General features: G+C 48.5%; 1 protein-coding gene across 3 annotated transcripts in view; it reads left to right on the top strand.

The window, feature by feature from the left end:
- SCAF11 (SR-related CTD associated factor 11) overlaps window positions 1–19,760 on the top strand; it is a 329,496-nt gene that overhangs the window by 83,455 nt on the left and 226,281 nt on the right. For 2 of the 3 annotated variants that reach the window (XM_063927352.1, XM_063927354.1), the window contains exon 3: window positions 8,600–8,754. The exons of the other annotated variant lie outside the window; for it this stretch is intronic. In XM_063927352.1, coding sequence (XP_063783422.1) covers window positions 8,600–8,754 — 155 coding nt within the window. The remainder of the gene's footprint in view (window positions 1–8,599; window positions 8,755–19,760) is intronic. 3 annotated transcript variants of the gene reach the window in all.

The raw sequence follows: 19,760 nt of genomic DNA, 5'->3' as shown, positions 1-19,760 counted from the left end.
CTCCCCTACGGTGGACAAAGCCTTGGCGTGTTTGTCCAAGAAGGTGGCGCTACCGTCCCCGGACATGGCAGCGCTTAAAGATCCTGCCGATCGTAAGCAGGAAACTACCTTGAAGTCTATTTATGCCACTACGGGTACGCTGCTCAGGCCGGCCGTGGCATCGGCTTGGGTGAGTAGCGCGATTGAAAAGTGGGCAGATAACTTGTCATCTGAAATAGACACCCTGGATAGGGAAAGCGCGCTTTTGACGCTGGGTCACATCAGGGACGCTGCAGTCTATCTGAAGGACGCTGCGAGAGATATTGGCCTCTTGGCTTCCAGGGCCAATGCCAAGGCAATCTCGGCTAGGAGGGTGTTATGGACGCATCAATGGAATGGTGATGCTGATTCTAAAAAGGCTATGGAGTTTCTGCCCTTCAAAGGTGAAGTTTTGTTTGGGGAAGGCCTCGCGGACCTGGTTTCTACAGCTACCGCGGGTAAGTCGTCCTTTTTGCCTTTTGTCCCTCCATAGCCAAAGACCCCTCAATACCAGATGCAGTCCTTTCGGTCTCATAAATTCAGGAAAGGACTAGGGTCCTCTTTCCTTGCTGCTAAAGGTAAGGGAAAAGGAAAAAGATCGCCGGCTGTGGCAAGCTCCCAGGAGCAGAAGTCCTCCCCGGTTTCTGCCAAATCCACCGCATGACGCTGGGGCTCCGCTGCGGGAGTCCGCACCGGTGGGGGCGCGTCTTTAGCTCTTCAGTCAGGTCTGGGTTCACTCAGGCCTAGATCCTTGGGTGCTGGAAATTGTGACCCAAGGATACAAACTGGGGTTTCAAGACGTACCTCTGCACCGATTTTTCAAATCGTCCTTGCCAGCTTCTCTTCCAGAAAGAGAGGTTAGTGTGTGCGGCAATACAAAAGCTGTGTCGGCAGCAAGTCATTGTCGCGGTACCCCCGTTACAGCGGGGGAAAGGTTTTTATTCAACCCTGTTTGTGGTCCCGAAACCGGATGGCTTGGTCAGACCGATTCTGAACTTAAAGTCCCTCAATCTGTATTTAAAAAGATTCAAATTCAAGATGGAATCTCTCCGAGCAGTGATCTACAGTCTGGAGGGGGTGGGGGGGATTTTATGGTGTCAGTTGACATATAGGATGCTTACCTACATGTCCCCATATATCCTCCACATCAGGCGTACCTGAGGTTCGCTGTTCAGGATTGTCACTACCAATTTCAGACGTTGCCGTTTGGTCTTTCCACGGCCCCGAGGATTTTCACCAAGGTAATGGCGGAAATTATGGTACTCCTGCGCAAGCAAGGGGTCACAATTATCCCGTACTTGGACGATCTCCTGATAAAGGCGAGATCACAGGAGCAGTTGCTAAAAAAAAGTTGCGCTCTCCCTGACAGTTCTGCAACAACATGGCTGGCTCCTAAATTTGCCAAAGTCGCAGTTGATTCCGACAACACGGCTGTCGTTTTTGGGCATGATTCTGGACACGGAACTACAGAGAATTTTTCTCCCGTTGGAAAAATCTCTGGAAATCCAGAACATGGTCAAGAAGCTTCTGAAACCGGCAAGAGTGTCGATTCATCAATGCACTCGAATGCTGGGTAAAATGGTGGCGGCCTACGAGGCCATTCCGTTTGGCAGGTTCCATGCAAGAACTTTTCAGTGGGACCTGTTGAACAAGTGGTCCGGGTCCCATCTACACATGCACCGGAAGATAAGCCGGTCCCCCAGGGCCAGGATTTCTCTCCTGTGGTGGCTCCAACTTTCTCACCTTCTAGAGCAGCGGTGGCCAACCTGCGGCTCTTGAGCCACATGTGGCTCTTTCTTTATTCAAATGTGTCTCCCAACACTCAAAATCATGTGACCACAACAGATACAGAAACCGCTGTACTCCAGCCAGACACGGAGCAGCACTACAGGGACTGAAAACTGAAGGAGCCAGATACTATAGGTGAGACACCCACCAGCAAACATAGGACACATTAGGGGCTGCTACAATGGCACAAGTTGGTGGGTGGGCTGTAGTGATGCATGAGAGTGGGCTAGAGTGACACATGGCAGAGCTGGCTGGAGAGACGCAGGAGGGTCCTGGCTGAAGTGACCTAGGAGGGTGCTGGAAGTAGTGGCACATGGGAGAGCTGGCTGGAGTGACACAGCAGGGTCCTGGCAGTAATGACACATGGGAGAGCTGGCTGGAGTGACAGCAGGGTGTTGGCTGGAGTGACACATGGGAGAGCTGGCTGGAGAGACACAGGAGGGTCCTGGCAGGAGTGACGTGGGAGGGTGCTGGAAGTAGTGACACATGGGAGAGCTGGCTGGAGTGACATAGGAGGGTGGTAGCAAGAGTGACACATGGGAGAGCTGGCTGGAGTGACAGCACGGTCCTGGCAGTAATGAAGCATGGGAGAGCTGACTGGAGTGACAGCAGGGTGTTGGCTGGAGTGACATAATAGGGTACTAGCAAGAGTGAAACATGGGAGAGCTGGCAGGAGTGACACAGGGGGGTGCTGGCAGGAGTGACTCATGGGAAGCTGGCTGGAGTGACACAGGGGGGTGCTGGCAGTAATGACACATGGGAAAGCTGGCTGAAGTGACACAAGGGGGTGCTGGCTGAAGTGACACAAGGGGGTGCTGGCTGGAGTGACACATGGGAAAGCTGGCTGGAGTAACACGGGGGTGCTGGCAGAAGTGACTCATGGGAAGCTGGCTGGAGTGACATAGGAACGTTCTAGAAGGAGTGACACATGGGGGAGCTGGCTGGAGTGACAGCAGGGTGTTGGCTGGAGTGACACACGGGGGAGCTGAAGTTTATTATGTGAATCTGGCTTTTTCAATTATTTTATGTGAAAGTGGCTTTTTTAATGGATATGGCTTTAAAAATTTATTTTATGTCATTCTGGCTTTTTCAATGTATTTTATACCAGGGGCGTGGTCTAGCAAGCACAAGGCCACATTCCATTTTTGCATGCGCGCCATCGGCTCGATGTTGGCTCTTTGACGTACCTAACAAGGTTTATTGGCTCTTTGTCACTGACTGGTTGGCCACCACTGTTCTAGAGGGTCACAGGTTCGGGATACACGATTGGATCTTGGTGACCACGGATGCGAGTTTCTGAGGTTGGGGAGCAGTCACACGGGGTAACTTTCCAGGGAAAATGGTCAAGCCAAGAAGCTTGCCTACACATAAACATTCTGGAATTAAGGGCCATCTACAACGGCCTTCTACAAGCGGAACATCTGCTGCGCGGCCTACCCGTCCTGATTCAGTCGAACAACATAACAGCTGTGGCGCACATAAATCGCCAAGGCGGAACAAGGAGCAGAGCGGCGATTGCGGAGGCCACAAGGATTCTTCGCTGGGCGGAAAAACATGCAAGCGCTCTGTCAGCGGTCTTCATTCCAGGCGTGGACAACTGGGAAGCAGACTTCCTCAGCAGGCACGATCTCCATCCAGGAGAGTGGGGTCTTCACTAAGAGGTCTTTGCAGAAGTGACAGGTCATTGGGGATTTCCTCAAATAGACATGATGGCGTCTCGCCTCAACAAGAAGCTTCAGACGTATTGTTCCAGGTCGAGGGACCCTCAGGCAGTAGCTGTGGATGCTCTAGTGACACCGTGGGTGTTTCAGTCGGTCTATGTGTTCCCTCCACTTCCTCTCATCCCAAAGGTGTTAAGGATCATAAGAAGAACAAGGGTTCAGGCTATACTCGTTGTTTCAGATTGGCCACGGAGGGCCTGGTATCCAGATCTTCAGGAATTACTCATAGGAGATCCATGGCCTCTTCCTCTAAGAGAGGATCTATTACAGCAGAGGCCGTGCGTGTTCCAAGACTTACCGCGATTGAGTTTGACGACATGGCGGTTGAACGCCAAATCCTAGCTCGAAAGGGTATTCCCGGAGAGGTCATCCCCACTCTACTGAAAGCTAGAAAGGAGGTAACGGTGAAGCATTACCACCGTATTCGAAGAAAATATCTGTCTTGGTGCGAATCCAAGAAGGCGCCTACGGAAGAATTTCAGCTGGGTTGTTTTCTCCATTTTTTGCAAGCTGATGTGGATGCGGGCCTTAAGTTAGGCTCCATTGAAGTGCAGATCTCGGCCTTATCTGTCTTCTTTCAAGAGGAATTTGCCTCGCTTCCAGAAGTACAGACTTTCGTGAAGGGCGTGCTGCACATCCAGCCTTCATTTGTGCCCCCAGTGGCACCATGGGACCTTAACGTGGTGTTACAGTTCCTTACGTCACATTGGTTTGAACCTTTGCAAAAGGTTGAGTTGAAATTTCTCACTTGGAAAGTGGTCATGCTATTGGCCTTGGCGTCCGCAAGGCGGGTGTCAGAGTTGGCGGCTTTGTCTCACAAGAGCCCCTACTTGGTTTTCCATGTAGATAGAGCGGAGTTGAGGACTCATCAACAATTTCTCCCAAAGGTGGTTTCTTCGTTTCACATGAACCAACCTATTGTGGTGCCTGTGGCTACTGAAGCCTTGGCTGAGTCAGTCTCTTGATGTGGTCAGAGCTTTGAAAATTTATGTAGCCAGAATGGCTCGTATTAGGAAAACAGAGGCGCTGTTTGTCCAGGTGGTCTTCAGTATGCCGACTGATGGGATCCCGGCGCATAGTATACCGGCGCCGGGATCCCGACAGCCGGCATACCGACACTCTTCTCCCTCGTGGGGGTCCACGACCCCCCTGGAGGGAGAATAAAATAGCGTGGCGCAGCGAGCCCGCAAGGGGCTCATTTGCGCTCGCCACACTGTCGGTAAGCCGGCGGTCGGGCTCCCGGCGCCGGTATGCTGGTCTCCGGGAGTCCGACCGCTGGCATACCATAGTGAACCGTTTGTCCTGTATGCTTCCAACAAGGTTGGGGCTCCTGCTTCTAAGCAAACTTGTGCGCTGGATCTGTAATACGATTCAGCATGCTCATTCTACGGCTGGATTGTCGTTACCGAAATCGGTGAAGGCCCATTCCACTAGGAGGGTGGGCTCGTCTTGGGCGGCTGCCCGGGGTGTGTCGTCGTTACAACTTTGTCGAGCAGCTACTTGGTCGGGTTCAAACACTTTTGCAAAATTCTACAAGTTTGATACCCTGGCTGATGAGGACCTCATGTTTGCTCAATTGGTGCTGCAGAGTCATCCGCACTCTCCCGCCCGGTCTGGAGCTTTGGTATAAACACCATTGTCCTTTTGGAGTCCCCAGCATCCTCTAGGACGTAGGAGAAAATAGGATTTTAATACCTACCGGTAAATCCTTTTCTCTTTGTCTGTAGAGGATGCTGGGCGCCCGTCCCGGTGCGGACTTTTTTCTGCAGTACTTGTTAATGGTTATTGCTTTTGTTACACACAGGTTGTGTTTCGGTTAAGGTCAGCCTGTTGCTGATCTCTTTGGTTCACGCTGTTACCTGGTTTTAGTTAAATGCCATGTTTGTGGTGTGTGCTGGTATGTATCTCACCCTTAGTTTAACAAAATCCTTTTCCTCGAAATGTCCGTCTCCTCTGGGCACAGTTCCTATAACTGAGGTCTGGAGGACGGGCATAGAGGGAGGAGCTAGTTCACGCCCATTATAGGCTTAAAGTGCCCATGTCTCCTGCGGATCCCGTCTATACCCCATGGTCCTTTTGGAGTCCCCAGCATCCTCTACGGACTAAGAGAAAAGGATTTACCGGTAGGTATTAAAATCCTGTTTTTAATTACCTACCGGTAAATCCTTTCCTTTTAGTCCGTAGAGGATGCTGGGCGCCCGCCCAGTGCTTCGTATTCCTACATTGTTACTTGGTTCAGTATTATTTCAGCCGTTGCTGCATTGCTCCAAGTTGGTTAGCTTGGCTTTCCTTTTTTTTATTTGTGAGCTGGTGTGAATCTCGCCACTATCTGTGTATTTCCTTCTCTTGAAGTATGTCCGTCTCCTCGGGCACAGTTTCTAGACTGAGTCTGGTAGGAGAGGCATAGAGGGAGGAGCCAGCCCACACTATTAAACTCTTAACGTGCCAGTGGCTCCCAAAGGACCCATCTATACCCCATGGTACTAATGTGGACCCCAGCATCCTCTACGGACTACGAGAAAAGGATTTACTGGTAGGTAATTAAAATCATATTTTAAACATTCTGCCAGACAGGTTGCTATTAAGAACAAAAACCCAATTTTTCTGTGTCCATTAAATCAGGAGATTTATACGATACTAGCATAATTTTATCCTTGGCCTAAGGATAAGAAAGAGGAAGAATATACATTAGATCTTGTCAGAGCAATTTCTATTTATCTGGAAAGAGTGAAAGCATTCAGAAAGCGTAAACATGTAGTCTTCCCAGCAGTAATAAAGAGATTATTCCCATGGGATTGGTAGGTTTTACTTTTTATTAAAGACTTAGGGGTATATGCGAATCGCGGCAATTTATCGGCCGTTTTTCAATTCGACACAATCCGACAGTCTAATTTCGGCAAGTGGGTGCCGAAATTGACCATATGCAATAAAAAACGGATTCGACAGTCCCGCTGCCGAAAAACGGCCGATTTGACGGATTTGTTCCGATTTTTTAAAAACTGGAAAAAACCCGGAAAAAAATGGCGTGGGGTCCCCCCTCTAAAGCATAACCAGCCTCGGGCTCTTCGAGCTGGTCCTGGTTCTAAAAATCCGGGGGAAAATGGACAGGGGATCCCCCGTATTTATAAAACCAGCACCGGGCTGTGCGCCTGGTGCAAAAAATACGGGGGACAAAAAGAGTAGGGGTCCCCGTATTTTTTTTACACCAGCATCGGGCTCCACTAGCTGGACAGATAATGCCACAGCCGGGGGTCACTTTTATACAGCGCCCTGCGGCCGTGGCATTAAATATCCAACTAGTCACCCCTGGCCGGGGTACCCTGGGGGAGTGGGGACCCCTTCAATCAAGGGGTCCCCCCCCCAGCCACCCAAGGGCCAGGGGTGAAGCCCGAGGCTGTGTCGTGTCCCCCCCCCCCCCCCCCCATCCAAGGGCTGCGGATGGGGGGCTGATAGCCTTGAGAAATTGACAAGAATATTGTTTTTTCCTATGGTACTACAAGTCCCAGCAAGCCTCCCCCGCAAGCTGGTACTTGGAGAACCACAAGTAACAGCATGCGGGTGAAAAACGGGCCCGCTGGTACCTGTAGTACTACTGGAAAAAAAATACCCAAATAAAAACAGGAGACACACACCTTGAGAGTAAAACTTTATTGCACACCTGCCGACACACACTTACCTATGTTGACCCGCCGACTGCCACGTCTCCTGATCCGACGAACCGGGGTACCTGTGAATAAAATTATACTCACCTCAATCCAGTGTCCAGATATAAATCCTCGTACTTGGCAAAACAAATAAACGAGCACCCGAACCAGCGGACTGAAAGGGGTCCCATGTTTTCACATGGGACCCCTTTCCCCGAATGCCGGGACCCCACGTGACTGCTGTCACCGAGGTCCCTTCAGCCAATCAGGAAGCGCTACTTCGTTGCACTCACCTGATTGGCTGTATGCGCGTGTAACCTCACACAGCGCATGGCAAAGCCTCTCCATTACTTTCAATGGTGGGAACTTTGCCGTCAGCGGTGGGGTTACCCGCGGTCAGCTGGTGGCTGAGGGGGGGACCCCTTGATTGAAGGGGTCCCAACTCCCCCAGGGTACCCCGGCCAGGGGTGACTAGTTGGATATTTAATGCCACGGCCGCAGGGCGCTGTATAAAAGTGACCCCCGGCTGTGGCATTATCTGTCCAGCTAGTGGAGCCCGATGCTGGTGTAAAAAATATGGGGGACCCCTACTCTTTTTGTCCCCCGTATTTTTTGCACCAGGCGCAGAGCCCGGTGCTGGTTTTAAAAATACGGGGGATCCCCTGTCCATTTCCCCCCCGGATTTTTAGAACCAGGACCGGCTCGAAGAGCCCGAGGCTGGTTATGCTTTGGAGGGGGGGACCCCACGCCATTTTTTTTCGGGATTTTACCATTCCATTTATAAAAAAAAATAAAAAATATATTTTTAAAAATATATAAATAATACTTGTGCCTCCCAAAAAGTCAAACCAAGTACCTAATCCCTTCTAATATAAATAGATATGCTATTACCAATAAAAAAAACACCAAAAAAAACATGTTTTAAATTTTTTTTATTAGATTCACCCACCAAAGTGTGGCGGATTGAAAATGACGAATTTACTGTCTAAAAGCACTGTTGTCGAATTTCCAAACTTCAATTGAATATACTTTTGGTGAATTGCCACATTTGTACCATTGCAGAAATGTCGAATTTGACAAATATCGAATTTTGAAAGTCCGTTTTTTTGACGGAAAGTACTGAATTGCATTGTCGATTTTTTTTTTTTTTTTGGGCGAAAAAGTCCAGTTTTTCGACAATTTCGGGAATTCGACCGCAGTTGCATATACCTCATAATTCTTTAATCATTCCTTGTTCGCAGCTCCCAGATTACTTTCCAGGTATGTAGTTGCCAGTCAGTGTTTGCACAAATGGCATGTATGGCATGTATACATCATTTAACACATACAAAATAGTGTTAGGGTTAAATCTCTTTAGATTTATTTTGTATATGTATGAAAGCCAATAAAATTTAAAGTGACTAAAATGTTTTGCATCATATTTCACAGGTGAAGATAATGAAAATAGCAGGTGTGCCAGTGCTGTAGCATTAAATGCATCGGAGCGGTGTCCTATATGTCTTAACACTCTCACTTTGGAAGTTGGCTTTCCAGAAGATTGTGGTCATGCTTTTTGTGTTTCCTGCATTCTGAAGTGGTCTGAAGTAAGTGTTAAGGTTAAAATATTGCAAAGCTATGCTTGGCTACAACTATAGTGTAGGATGTTGTTCCTCCATGTTTAATAGGAATGTCCACTATTCCTTGAGCCTGGCCTTCATTAGAACTAGTGCAGTGTTCCTCAGAACACCTGATCTGACTGCTATGCAGGAAAGTGACTGCAACAGACATCATGTGACCTTGATAAATTCCTTGGTAGGCAGGAGACATCTCTGCAGCTGTGCGTGGCATGTCCTCCCCCCTAACTTTGACCTCCCCTGCTCTTATGATTACAGTGACCGTGATATGGTAATTATAAAGTAAACTCTTCCCACTAGGTTATACTAAGCTTACATTTCTCTGACGTCCTAGTGGATGCTGGGAACTCCGTAAGGACCATGGGGAATAGACGGGCTCCGCAGGAGACTGGGCACTCTAAAATAAAGATTAGGTACTATCTGGTGTGCACTGGCTCCTCCCTCTATGCCTCTCCTCCAGACCTCAGTTAGAATCTGTGCCCGGCCAGAGCTGGGTGCTCCTAGTGGGCTCTCCTGAGCTTGCTAGAAAGAAAGTATTTGTTAGGTTTTTTATTTTCAGTGAGATCTGCTGGCAACAGAATCACTGCTACGTGGGACTGAAGGGAGAGAAGCAAACCTACCTGCGTGCAGCTAGCTTGTGCTTATTAGGCTACTGGACACCATTAGCTCCATAGGGTTCGAACACAGGGCCTGACCTCGATCGTCCGTTCCCGGAGCCGCGCCGCGTCCCCCTTGCAGAGCCAGAAGACAGAAGAAGGAGATGAAATCGGCGGCAGAAGACTCCGGTCTTCATTAAGGTAGCGCACAGCACTGCAGCTGTGCGCCATTGCTCCCACTGCACACCACACACTCCGGTCACTGTAGGGTGCAGGGCGCTGGGGGGCGCCCTGGGCAGCAATAAGAATACCTTTTGGCACTAAAAACACATAATACAGTCTGGAAAACTGTATATGTGTAAAAAACCCCGCCATTAAGCTATACAAAACGCGGGAGAAGCCCGCCGCTGAGGGGGCGGGGCCTTCTTCCTCAGCACACCAGCGCCATTTTCTCTTCACAGCTCTGCTGGAAGGACGCTCCCCAGGCTCTGCCCTGCAGTATCCTGTACAAGAAGGGTAAAAAAGAGAGGGGGGGCACATAAATTTAGGCGCAAATAGGATAATAAGCAGCTATTGGGAAAAATCACTCATTTTAGTGTAAATCCCTGTGTTATATAGCGCTGTGGTGTGTGCTAGCATACTCTCTCTCTGTCTCCCCAAAGGACTTTGTGGGGTCCTGTCCTCAGTCAGAGCATTCCCTGTGTGTGTGCGGTATGTCGGTACGGCTGTGTCGACATGTTTGATGAGGAGGGTTACGTGGAAGCGGAGCAGGGGCAGATAAGTGTGGTGTCGCCCCCGACGGGGCCGACACCGGATTGGATGGATATGTGGAAGGTCTTAACAGACAGTGTCAACTCCTTACATAAAAGGTTCGATGACGCAGCAGCCTTGGGACAGCCGGGATCTCAGCCCGCGCCTGCCCAGGCGTCTCAGAGGCCATCAGGGGCTCATAAACGCCCGCTAACTCAGATGGTAGACACAGATGTCGACACGGAGTCTGACTCCAGTGTAGATGAGGATGAGACAAATGTACAGTCTACAAAGGCCATCCGATGCATGATTACTGCAATGAAAAATGTATTGCACATTTCTGATGTTAACCCGGTTACTACCAAGAAGGGTATTATGTTTGGGGAGAAAAAGCAGCCAGTGACTTTTCCCCCATCTGATGAATTAAATGAATTGTGTGAAGAAGCGTGGAGTTCCCCCGATAAGAAACTAGTGATTTCTAGGAGGTTACTGATGGCGTACCCTTTCCCGCCAACGGTCAGGTTACGTTGGAAAACATCCCCTAGGGTGGACAAGGCGCTCACACGCTTATCAAAAAAGGTGGCACTGCCGTCTCAGGATACGGCCGCCCTAAAGGAGCCTGCGGATAGAAAGCAGGAAGCTATCCTGAAGTCTGTGTATACACACTCGGGTACTATACTGAGACCTGCTATTGCTTCAGCATGGATGTGTAGTGCTGCAGCAGCATGGTCTGATACCCTGTCAGACAACATTGATTCCCTCGACAGGGATACTATTTTGCTAACCATAGAACATATAAAAGATGTCGTCTTATATATGCGGGATGCACAGAGGGACATTTGCCTGCTGGCATCTAGAATTAATGCAATGTCCATTTCTGCCAGGAGAGTATTATGGACTCGGCAGTGGACAGGTGATGCTGATTCTAAAAAACACATGGAGGTTTTGCCTTATAAGGGTGAGGATTTGTTTGGGGACGGTCTCTCGGACCTCGTATCCACAGCAACAGCTGGGAAGTCAACTTTTTTACCTCAGGTTCCCTCACAGCCTAAGAAAGCACCGTATTATCATGTACAGTCCTTTCGGCCTCAGAAAGGCAAGCGGGTCAGAGGCGCATCCTTTCTGCCCAGAGGCAGGGGTAGAGGAAAGAAGCTGCACCAGGCAGCCAGTTCCCAGGAACAAAAATCCTTCCCCGCTTCCACTAAGTCCACCGCATGACGCTGGGGCTCCACAGGCGGAGCCAGGTGCGGTGGGGGCGCGTCTCCGAAACTTCAGCAACCAGTGGGTTCGCTCACAGGTGGATCTCTGGGCTGTACAAATTGTATCTCAGGGATACAAGCTGGAGTTAGAGGCGACTCCCCCTCGCTGTTACCTCAAATCAGCCTTGCCAGCTGCTCCCAGGGAAAGGGAGGTAGTACTGGCGGCAATTCACAAGCTGTACCTCCAGCAGGTGATAATCAGGGTTCCCCTCCTTCAACAGGGACTGGGTTACTATTCCACAATGTTTGTGGTACCGAAACCAGACGGTTCGGTGAGACCCATTCTGAATTTAAAATCCTTGAACACTTATATAAGGAAGTTCAAGTTCAAAATGGAATCGCTCAGGGCGGTTATTGCAAGCCTGGAAGAGGGGGATTTTATGGTGTCGCTGGACATCAAGGATGCTTACTTGCATGTCCCCGTTTACCCACCTCACCAGGAGTACCTCCGGTTTGTGGTACAGGATTGTCATTACCAATTCCAGACGTTGCCGTTTGGTCTGTCCACGGCACCGAGAGTATTTACCAAGGTAATGGCCGAAATGATGATACTCCTTCGGAAGAAGGGAGTTATAATTATCCCGTACTTGGACGATCTCCTTATAAAGGCGAGGTCCAGAGAGCAGTTGTTAGTCAGCGTAGCACTCTCTCGGGAAGTGTTGCAACAGCACGGCTGGATTCTGAATATCCCAAAGTCGCAGCTGATTCCTGCGACGCGTCTGCTTTCCTGGGCATGATTCTGGACACAGAACAGAAGAAGGTGTTTCTCCCGGTGGAGAAGGCCCAGGAATTGTCATCTCTGGTCAGGGACCTCCTGAAACCAAAACAGGTGTCGGTGCATCACTGCACGCGAGTCCTGGGAAAGATGGTGGCTTCTTACGAAGCAATTCCCTTCGGCAGGTTCCATGCAAGGATCTTTCAGTGGGATCTGTTAGACAAATGGTCCGGATCGCATCTTCAGATGCATCGGTTGATCACCCTGTCCCCAAGGGCCAGGGTATCTCTGCTGTGGTGGCTGCAGAGTGCTCATCTTCTCGAGGGCCACAGATTCGGCATAAATTACTGGGTCCTGGTGACCACGGATGCAAGCCTCCGAGGATGGGGGGCAGTCACTCAGGGAAGGAACTTCCAAGGACAGTGGTCAAGTCAGGAGACTTCACTACACATAAATATACTGGAACTAAGGGCCATTTACAACGCCCTGAGTCAAGCAGAGCCCCTGCTTCAAAACCAACCAGTGCTGATTCAATCGGACAACATCACGGCGGTCGCCCATGTAAACCGCAGGGCGGCACAAGAAGCAGGATGGCGATGGCAGAAGCCACAAGGATTCTTCGATGGGCGGAGAATCACGTGCTAGCACTGTCAGCAGTGTTCATTCCGGGAGTGGACAACTGGGAAGCAGATTTCCTCAGCAGGCACGACCTCCACCCGGGAGAGTGGGGACTTCATCCAGAAGTCTTCACTCAGATTGTAAACCGTTGGGAACGTCCACAGGTGGACATGATGGCGTCCCGCCTCAACAAAAAGCTAAAAAAATATTGCGCCAGGTCAAGGGACCCTCAGGCGATAGCTGTGGACGCACTAGTGACACCGTGGGTGTACCAGTCGGTTTGTGTTCCCCCCTCTTCCTCTCATACCCAAGGTACTGAGGATAGTAAGAAAGAGAGGAGTAAGAACTATACTCATCGTTCCGGATTGGCCAAGAAGAACTTGGTACCCAGAACTACAAGAAATGATCTCAGAGGACCCATGGCCTCTGCCTCTCAGACAGGACCTGTTACAGCAGGGGCCCTGTCTGTTCCAAGACTTACCGCGGCTGCGTTTGACGGCATGGCGGTTGAACGCCGGATCCTAACGGAAAAGGGCATTCCAGATGAAGTGATTCCTACGCTGATAAAAGCTAGGAAGGATGTGACAGCAAATCATTATCACCGCATATGGCGGAAATATGTTGCTTGGTGTGAGGCCAGGAAGGCCCCAACAGAGGAATTCCAGCTGGGGCGATTTCTGCACTTCCTACAGTCAGGAGTGACTATGGGCCTAAAATTGGGGTCCATAAAGGTCCAGATTTCGGCCCTATCTATTTTCTTTCAAAAAGAACTGGCTTCACTGTTCAGACGTTTGTTAAGGGAGTGCTGCATATTCAGCCCCCTTTTGTGCCTCCAGTGGCACCTTGGGATCTTAACGTTGTGTTGGATTTCCTGAAATCCCACTGGTTTGAGCCACTTAAGACCGTGGAGCTAAAATATCTCACGTGGAAAGTGGTCATGCTATTGGCCTTGGCTTCGGCTAGGCGTGTGTCAGAATTGGCGGCTTTGTCATGTAAAAGCCCTTATCTGATCTTCCATATGGACAGGGCAGAATTGAGGACTCGTCCCCAATTTCTCCCTAAGGTGGTATCAGCGTTTCATTTGAACCAACCTATTGTGGTGCCTGCGGCTACTCGGGACTTGGAGGACTCCAAGTTACTGGATGTAGTCAGGGCTTTGAAAATCTATGTAGCCAGGACGGCTGGAGTCAGGAAAACTGAGTCGCTGTTTATCCTGCATGCACCCAACAAGATGGGTGCTCCTGCTTCAAAGTAAACTATTGCGCGCTGGATCTGTAACACGATTCAGCAAGCTCATTCTGCGGCAGGGTTACCGCATCCTAAATCGGTAAAAGCCCATTCCACAAGGAAGGTGGGCTCTTCTTGGGCGGCTGCCCGAGGGGTCTCGGCTTTACAGCTTTGCCAAGGTGCTACTTGGTCGGGTTCAAACACATTTGCTAAGTTCTACAAGTTTGATACCCTGGCTGAGGAGGACCTTGCCTTTGCTCATTCGGTGCTGCAGAGTCATCCGCACTCTCCCGCCCGTTTGGGAGCTTTGGTATAATCCCCATGGTCCTTACGGAGTACCCTGCATCCACTAGGACGTCCGAGAAAATAAGAATTTACTCACCGGTAATTCTATTTCTCGTAGTCCGTAGTGGATGCTGGGCACCCGTCCCAAGTGCGGACTCTCTGCAATACATGTATATAGTTATTGCTTAACTAAAGGGTTATTGTTATGAGCCATCTGTTACTGAGGCTCAGTTGTTGTTCATACTGTTAACTGGGTATGGTTATCACAAGTTGTACAGTGTGATTGGTGTGGCTGGTATGAGTCTTACCCTGGATTCCAAATCCTTTCCTTGTGTCAGCTCTTCCGGGCACAGTTTCCTTAACTGAGGTCTGGAGGAGGGGCATAGAGGGAGGAGCCAGTACACACCAGATAGTACCTAATCTTTCTTTTAGAGTGCCCAGTCTCCTGCGGAGCCCGTCTATTCCCCATGGTCCTTACGGAGTTCCCAGCATCCACTACGGACTACGAGAAATAGAATTACCGGTGAGTAAATTCTTATTTTCTGCTTTGTACACTATATTTCAGCCCAAAAGTGTTCTATTGAACAGAACACTACTCTTCAATAATCCCTCATGAAATTAGTTGGACATACCCTATAAGTCTGCCTCAAATGTCTGAACAGCTGTAGAAACATATATTCCAATGGCATGTAGGGATCACCAATTTTATTTCTATGTTGTATGCCCCAAACTCTGCTTACAAAGTGTCTGTAGCACCAGCCGGATGTACCTTTTTATTATAAATGTAATAGGGCAATGGACTTTATTTCATTTTGTATTCCACGGAAACCCCACAATTTTTCTTTACTTCCTCCTTGTTTTATGTGTACAATCATTTCTTCAGCGCGGTACACTGGGGTTCCACAGGGATAAGATCGGGGTGTAGAGTTGGATCTTTATCCGAGGCACCAATAGGCTAAAAGCTTTGACTGTTCCCAGGATGCATAGTGCCGCCTCCTCTATAACCCCGCCTCTGTGATCAGGAGCTCAGTTTGTAAGTTGGTGCCTGCAGTGCAGGGAGCTAACAGGGAGGGCTGTGCTGAGCAGCCCTGGAAAGAGCTTTTATGAAGATAGAAGACTTCAAGGGCCGCAGCATAGGCACTTAAATGTGATATATGTCATTATGACATATCATGCTGCGGCTCCCTCACCTCCCTCGTCGGTGCTGTATACTCCCGCGCCCTGGTTGCCGGGTACTTACAGCGGAGGGATCCGGTTCTTCACGTAGGGGGCACACACCTGCCGCAGCTCTCCGGGATCGCATGGCTGCGCCAAGGGAGGAGGTAAGAGGGTCCCCCAGACGGGACTCTTTAAATCGCGATCCGGTGCGATCTTTAGAAGACAGTCCACGCGCACTGGCGTGGACACTGTGGCTGTACAGGGACCCCACTAGACCACCAGGGCAAGGGCACAGGTCGGATTACCTCATAATCCGTTTTACTAAGGCCCGCAGTACCCGGTGGTGAAGTCCAGCAAGGGTATAAGGCTCTGACCTGTAGCCCATCCCCCAGCCCCAGGCGCCATTTACTGCTAATGTTCCCGCCCTGGAGCTGCATCTCTCTGCCTCCCTCACTCCCTGTCAGCGTTTGGGCGCCATTACACACATGATGAGCTGACTATGGGACTGCTGGGCAATGTCTCCCCTGTAAAGCCACCTGCATCAACAGCGCTGTGCATTTTACAGGACACTTAAGTATTCTACATGTCTTTAGACAGTGTTAGTTAAGAACAAGTGCATACATTCATGGTTATTTAGTACAAGTACCCAGTGATATACATCCAGTCTTTACTGTGCATCTGTATTTATACATAGCTTTACTTAGTAGTGCAGTTACTTAGTATTGCTAATCCAGTGCAGTTTTATTGTTTGTGATAATTTCTGCATTGTACATGTGACTGTGTGTGCGCCAATAGCTGCTGTGTGATTTCCATTCCGTGTATCTCGTATATACTGTTATCCCTATATTCTGTACCCTGAGGGGGGCTAAGTGCTTCAGGGTTTATATATAATAGTGTTTCACAGGATATACTCCTTTGGTATTTTTCTCTGTTTTACGGTCACCAAATACCTCAAATTCTCAGTGTGTGCAATGCTTGCAGTCACACTATACAGGGGGATTTTTATAAGGTACTTTGTCTGCTTATATTGTACTATTTCGCCCTACGGTTACGCTTTCATATCAGGTCTGCTACACAGGGTGATAATTCTGTGGCTAACCCTGCAGTGCTAATGCCATAGATGTCTCTGAGGAAAATACTGCAGCTGAGGGTTCAGGTACAGGGGGTTTTATACCCCTTAGTCAGTCCACAGCAACAGGGGCAAATCATGACCCGCTGTGGGCTACATTTTTTAATTTACTGACTACGCTTGTAACTAGACTTGCTCCCCTTATGGGACCTCCTGTGCCATTACAGCCACATATTGTCCCTGCTGTTAATCCGCCATGGGCAGATACTCTGTCCTCTTAGTTACAGCAGTTAAATCAGTCTTTGGCCATGCAAAATCCTAACACTCTCCCGCCTAAGACCAAGGGGTCGTCAAAACGGGCCATTACTTCCTCAAAATCCACTCATGTTTCCGATACTTCATCTGATAAGGATGGCGCATATACTGACCCCTCAGACACTGATGCAGATGCTTCTGATGGGAAGTCTACTACACAGGTGGATGTTCCTGACCTTTTGGAGGCCATCAGGCTGATTCTTCAAATTGATGACAAAGAACCACCAGCCTACCTCTAAGAAACCAGATAAGTTTAAACGTCAGAAAGTTACTAAATTAGTTTTACCTCATTCTGACCACTTAGTTGGCATATCCTAGGAATGTCCAGGAAAGAAATTTGCTCTAAGAAGATGCTAGCTCGTTATCCTCTCGCTGCAGAGTTAAGTAAAAATTGGGAAACACCGCCACCGGTGGACTCACAAGTCGCGTGTCTGGTGGTGTCCTCTGCTCTGCCTGTCACTACCGTCACCTCTTTGAAGGAACCAATGGATAAACGTGTGAAGGGTTGCTTGAAATCTATTTACACTCTTGCTGGAGCTGCGCATAGGCCTACTATTGCGGCCTCTTGGGCTGCTAAAGCCATAGAGGCCTGGGTTCAGGAAGTTGCAGAGGGACTACCGTCTAATTTTCATGATAATGCTAGACAGTGTCTTTCATACATTATTTCAGCCTCATTATATACAGGAGGCGGCATCTGATGCAGGTATCCTGGCGGCCAAAGCGTCTCCTACGTCTGTTCTGGCTCGCCGGATTCTCTGGTTGTGGTCCTGGTTTATAGATCTGGACTCTAAAAAGACCTTGGAGGTGATCCCTTTTAAGGGAAACAGTCTATTTGGGGAAGCCCTCAATAAGATTGTTGCTGACTTAGCATCTGCCAAGACTGCGGGGTAAATTTACTAAGGTGGGAGATTTTTAGAACTGGTGATGTTGCCCATAGCAACCAATCAGATTGTATCTATTATCTTCTAGAAGCAGCTAGACAAATGTTAAGTAGAATCTGATTGGTTGCTATGGGCAACATCACCAGTTCTAAAAAAAACTCCCACCTTAATAAATTTTACCCTGCATGTCTACCTAGTACTACTCCTTTAGCTCTGAAGGCTAAGAGTACTTCCTTTCATTCCTTTCGACCTCCAGGTAAAGCAAAGTGTCAGGTGTACCCGAAACAAGCTCGCACTTCCAAATCCACTAAGCCCAAGCCTATACGTGCCTGGGCTGCCCGTCTGCCTACTTCCAAAACAGAAAAGTATGCTGCATGACGGGGCAGGCCTCCCCCTGGGGGATCCCAGGATGGGAGGCCGACTTCTACAGTTTGCTCAGGTATGGTTACAGACCACTTCAGACGCCTGAGTAAGGGAAGTCGTCGCTCATGGATACGCCATCTCTTTCAAGAAACATCCCCTTCGCCAGTTTTGCTCAACAAACGTCCCTTCGGACCCAGTAAAAGCAAAAACTCTCAATCTGGTGGTACAATCCCTCCTGGACACGGGAGTGATAGTGCTGGTGCCTCTGGCTCAGAGAGGCAGGGGGTACTATTCAACGCTGTTCCTAGTTCCGAAGCTGAATGGATCTTCCCAACCCATTCTCAACCACAAGTCAAATTTGTGAAAGTTTCAAAATTCCGTATGGAATCTCTTTGCTGTCTTGTTCTGGCTTTGGAGCCCAAGGACTATATGGTATCCCAGGACATGCAGGATGCTTACCTGCATATACCTATTGCAGTGTTGCATCAGCAATACCTGCGGTTTGCTATTGGCAACCTACATTTTCTATTCCAGGCCTTACTTTTTGATCTGACCACTGCTCCAAGGATCTTCACCAAGGTCATGACGGCTCTACTCCACCGTCAGGGTATCAGGATCCTGCCGTATCCGGATGACTTGTTGATCCTGGCAAACTCTCCGGTGGTTTTCTGTCGTCATCTTGAGCTGACTGTCCAATTGCTGCAAGCCCACGGGTGGCTCATCAACTGGAAGAAGTCTTCCCTGGTTCCCTTTCAGAGCATGGTGCACCTGGGAGCGCTGTTGGACACCCACAACCAGTGGTGGTTTTTGTCACTGAAGAAGGTCCTGAAGGTTGTAAGAAAAAAATCAACAAAATTTGAAAGATTAGCCGTGAGGGAACCAACACCAGAAATAATGGGTCTCCCAGGAGGTGCAATAAGTGATTTATGAATTTTGGGTAGGTGATGATAAGTGGGAGTGATAGGATGTGATGGTAATAAATAAATAGATTCCTCTCTGGATGTAGTACCCTCCTTGAAGGCTTTATCCACAAGTACCTTCAACTCTTGTGAGTAGATCTTTGTAGGGTTGGTATCTAATTTATAGTATACTGTAGTGTCTTCCATCCTAATTTAGTGTATAAAGTCCTATGTTCAAGTTTATTGAATATTCAATGTTTGGACAGTTTTATTTAGTCTTATTTAACTGGAAACTTGTTCTATCTATAATAGCTGGATAAGAAATGAGAAGGTAGTTCTATTCCATTTAATATTGGTATATTGGAAGTCTAGACCTATAATATAGAATGGTTATTCCAACAATGTTATTTACATTGAACCGTCTAGAGATATATACCTTGGATTTGTAATTGAAAGCAAACATTTGAGCATCAGGTATCTCCAATGTTTTCATATGTATCTGTCCAGACTTAATAAATTTGTATCCTTTTCTATCCCTCCAAGAAAATATAATGAATTGTAGTCCCTCCACCAGTTAATTAGTGTGAATGAATACCAATAAGAGTGTATTCGTCCTATGTATATTATGAGATTGTGTTCCAGTATATACAGAGTTAATTTTGGGTACTTGTAATACTGAAGATCAGTGAAATCATGTCAGCCATGTTCCTCCTTTGATAATTGATTACATTTTATTATGTGTTCTTGACGTCTTATGGTTTGAAATAAATATATTTTTTATGAATGGAGTCTAATATAATGCCGGTGGCTCATTGTTTTATAAAGTAATATTTTTATATGT

This window comes from Pseudophryne corroboree, chromosome 6, assembly GCF_028390025.1.
Source record: "Pseudophryne corroboree isolate aPseCor3 chromosome 6, aPseCor3.hap2, whole genome shotgun sequence".
Classification (NCBI taxonomy): Eukaryota; Metazoa; Chordata; class Amphibia; order Anura; family Myobatrachidae; genus Pseudophryne; species Pseudophryne corroboree.
Note: the sequence above shows the minus strand (reverse complement) of the source record. Positions and strands in the feature narration are given on the sequence as shown.